Here is a 2,810-nt window from a genome sequence, read left to right on the forward strand (position 1 = left end):
TATTAAACATTAAAAGGAACAAGATTCCAAAATAAAATAGAAATGCTGATAAACAAGAATTGTGACTTAGTAAATGAAAATAGTAAGAAGGCTTTCCAGCCAAGATAATACTAGTAGTCAATAGAAGATATAAAAAATATAACAAATGACACTAAATTAATTAAATATACGGGGACGGGGACCTACAATTTAAAGTCAAGACATCAGCGCAAGCTATAATTCTCAAGTATTCCATGTCATTTTTCATAATCAAAAGAATGTAAACGTAAAAATTAATCAGTCTTAGACAATTAAAAACCCTAGTGACTTTTCTTAAAATGCAGAGTAAAGATTGTAAATTAAAATCACAATTTTTCTAAGGTGTAATTAGCAGCTGCAGTAGTCAGAGGCTCACCCGAACAATTATTGTAATTTGTAGTTGAAGTATCCCAACGTTGCCAGTGTAGCTGAGTGGAGTATGGAACAGGCGGGTAGGCAGAGTAGTTGTAGCCATGGTCAGACCTCCAAGCATTTGAGTCCTGTTGATACTGCTGCTGTTGTTGTTGTTAATGATGATGCTGCAGCTGTTGCTGCTGCTGCAGTGGTTGCTGCTGCTGCAGTGGTTGCTGCTGCTGCTGATGCTGTTGTCCAGACATGACTTGCGCAAGTCCAGAAGCAAATGGTGTAGGTGTTGGGGCAGATGATCGAGGAGAAAAGACGCTTGAAGCAGCAGATGAAGGAGACAAAAGGGCTCCCTTGAATGGTGAAGTACCACCAGCCTGTAATGACATTAAAATTAAATAATTTAGTCATTCAAATAAGATGAAAAGATAATTAGAACAAAGTAAAAGAAATTAGAAAGGAAAGTGAACATACCTCGGATGAGCGCTGCTTTAGTTTTTTAATGGAAGTTACTTTCTTAATAGCAGGTGACTTCTGCCTCCAGTCTGGAGCTCTTTTGTTAATCATGGCAGTAAGGTCAACGGTTTTCATTGCCTTCTCTTCCGCAACATTACTGTTGACAAATCCTTAAATAACAAAATCAAGAAATAAGTAAGCTAGAATTTCATGATGAAACTAAAAGACAAACATTTAAAATGTTGAATTTTAAGAACTTTAACTACTTACTGCAAACAGCTGTCAAGACACTCCTAGGAATCGTGTAGCTACCCTCCTTCTTCCCTTTACCAGTTACCGTCAACAGTTGAAATGTTTCTCTTCCATACAGAGCAAAGAGTGTTTCCCGGGCCAGGATTAACGGCCTGTTTTTGTAGTCAACTCTTAACTGGTCTCTGTCTGTCTTGGATAAGAAAACGCCTTTCCCAAGTTCCACCTGTGCATTTATAATAAATTAGTCATAATTTATGAGAAATATTTCAAGTTTCAAGTGTAAGATAACTACATTTGACTCATTTTCAGGTATGGAAAGAAGATCTAAATATTGAAAGCCAGGTGAAGTTTTACTTTTGCACAAAGCAGACAGTTCAGTAAGAAAACTCCAAAACACAGGTTGATCTGTTGGCATGAAGTACGATTAGATTGAAATTTAGTGGAAGATGTAGAGGTGTGCACAAACTGGATACAATCACTACTCACCATACTTCTTCAATAATTCACAAGGCCCACATTGGCAGGAAACTCCATCACCCATAGCATCTTCGCATTCATCAGAGTCTTGGTGATCGAGGTCAAGCATGTCACTATCCGTCACCAACTCCTTGTCTGACTCCTCACCATCATCAAGATCGTGATTATCATTATAATCATCGTCATCATCATTAATGTCATTGGCATCGTCCCTAACTTTGCCTGAAATTAGTTAAAAAGATACAAATTAATAATATCAGACTAGTAAACAACATTCTACTCTGATGGAAACTTTCAAACAACTTTTTCCTAATGTAGGACAAAACACCTATGTCAGTCAGGTTAGAGGCAGATGTCTTCCTGGACTTAGCTTCATGTCGTTCCTTGGCAGCCACTCGATTGGAATGTTGGACTTCCTTGGGTACTGGTGGACGTGAACCCAATGCCAAGGCAACTGATTTGTCCGAAGCTACTCCAGAAGATCTCCTTTCCTGCTTCTTCCTTTTTCCTTTCCCCAACGGATCCACGTTCTCTTTCGAAGAAAGAGAGAGGAGAAGTTCGTCTTCCTTCTTCTCCAGAAGGTCCCGGTCGTCTGAAGACGAAAAACGATAACATTAGGGAAGCAATGCGGTACACAAAACGAAAGATAGGTTAGAGGGCAGTCCGAAGAGTCCCAACCAAACAAACTATTTGTGCACGTGGTTTTATCACGAATAAAACACCAAACTTTCACAGTGCAGACGAGTAAAAGAACAAGGGCACCCATAACCTCCCTGGCGGTGTTAGGTTGTTGTACAGCTGAACGGTTGTAAAGATAATGAACACTCACACTACTTTCCTTCGAAGACTCGTAACTAACCTACACACACGCGCAAAACGATGCATGATACTCACCGCTTATAAGTATAACTCTGGCTGGGTAGAACCTCTTGTCCCCTGAGTAACGAACTGATCCCTTCGACCCATCAAACCTCATGTGCTTCGGTACGTGGTGGATAGGCTCAATTCCCGTTTTACCATGATCCCCATCGTTAGGCCACAAAACTAAGGCTTGCGTGCCGGGCATGACGACGGAGTCGATCAAATCAGAAGAGAGAACTTGCTACGAACGCAAGAACACAGACGGCTGAACAGGCTCAGTGATTCTGAATCGTCGTTCGATGTCGATGTGACTGTGAGCCTGTGAGCAAGGTCAGGGAGGCGGCAGCCACGGCCGGCCGGCAGCTCAGCTGATGCTTGCGGGG

At 41.2% G+C, this 2,810-nt stretch overlaps 2 protein-coding genes across 2 annotated transcripts; both read right to left on the minus strand.

Annotated features, from left to right (window-relative positions):
- Nucleotides 1-6: 6 nt before the first annotated feature.
- Nucleotides 7-1,819, minus strand: LOC127750584 (uncharacterized). The gene is made up of 5 exons (XM_052272629.1): nt 1,576-1,819; nt 1,382-1,494; nt 1,108-1,312; nt 856-1,007; nt 7-758 (listed from the first exon to the last, which is right to left on the minus strand). Exons 1-5 carry the CDS (start codon nt 1,673-1,675, stop codon nt 546-548), a joined length of 783 nt encoding a protein of 260 aa, XP_052128589.1. The 5' UTR covers nt 1,676-1,819; the 3' UTR covers nt 7-545.
- Nucleotides 1,779-2,729, minus strand: LOC127750581 (uncharacterized). Its single transcript, XM_052272624.1, has 3 exons — nt 2,461-2,729; nt 1,867-2,158; nt 1,779-1,788 (listed from the first exon to the last, which is right to left on the minus strand). The coding sequence occupies exons 1-3, from the start codon at nt 2,630-2,632 to the stop codon at nt 1,779-1,781; spliced, it is 474 nt and encodes a 157-aa protein (XP_052128584.1). The 5' UTR covers nt 2,633-2,729.
- Between the last annotated feature and the right edge of the window lie 81 nt (nt 2,730-2,810).

This window comes from Frankliniella occidentalis, unplaced genomic scaffold, assembly GCF_000697945.3.
Source record: "Frankliniella occidentalis isolate FOCC.00 unplaced genomic scaffold, Focc_3.1 Scaffold215, whole genome shotgun sequence".
NCBI classification, from domain to species: Eukaryota; Metazoa; Arthropoda; class Insecta; order Thysanoptera; family Thripidae; genus Frankliniella; species Frankliniella occidentalis.

Coding starts and splice junctions, on each gene's coding strand:
- LOC127750584 (XM_052272629.1), bottom strand. CDS start 1,675: ATGCTTGACCTCGATCACCAAGACTCTGATGAATGCGAAGATGCTATG. Junction 1,495..1,575: donor TGAATTATTGAAGAAGTATG/GTGAGTAGTGAT, acceptor TCATGCCAACAG/ATCAACCTGTGTTTTGGAGT. Junction 1,008..1,107: donor TGTCTTGACAGCTGTTTGCA/GTAAGTAGTTAA, acceptor TTGTTATTTAAG/GATTTGTCAACAGTAATGTT.
- LOC127750581 (XM_052272624.1), bottom strand. CDS start 2,632: ATGCCCGGCACGCAAGCCTTAGTTTTGTGGCCTAACGATGGGGATCAT. Junction 2,159..2,460: donor CAGAGTTATACTTATAAGCG/GTGAGTATCATG, acceptor TTTCGTCTTCAG/ACGACCGGGACCTTCTGGAG.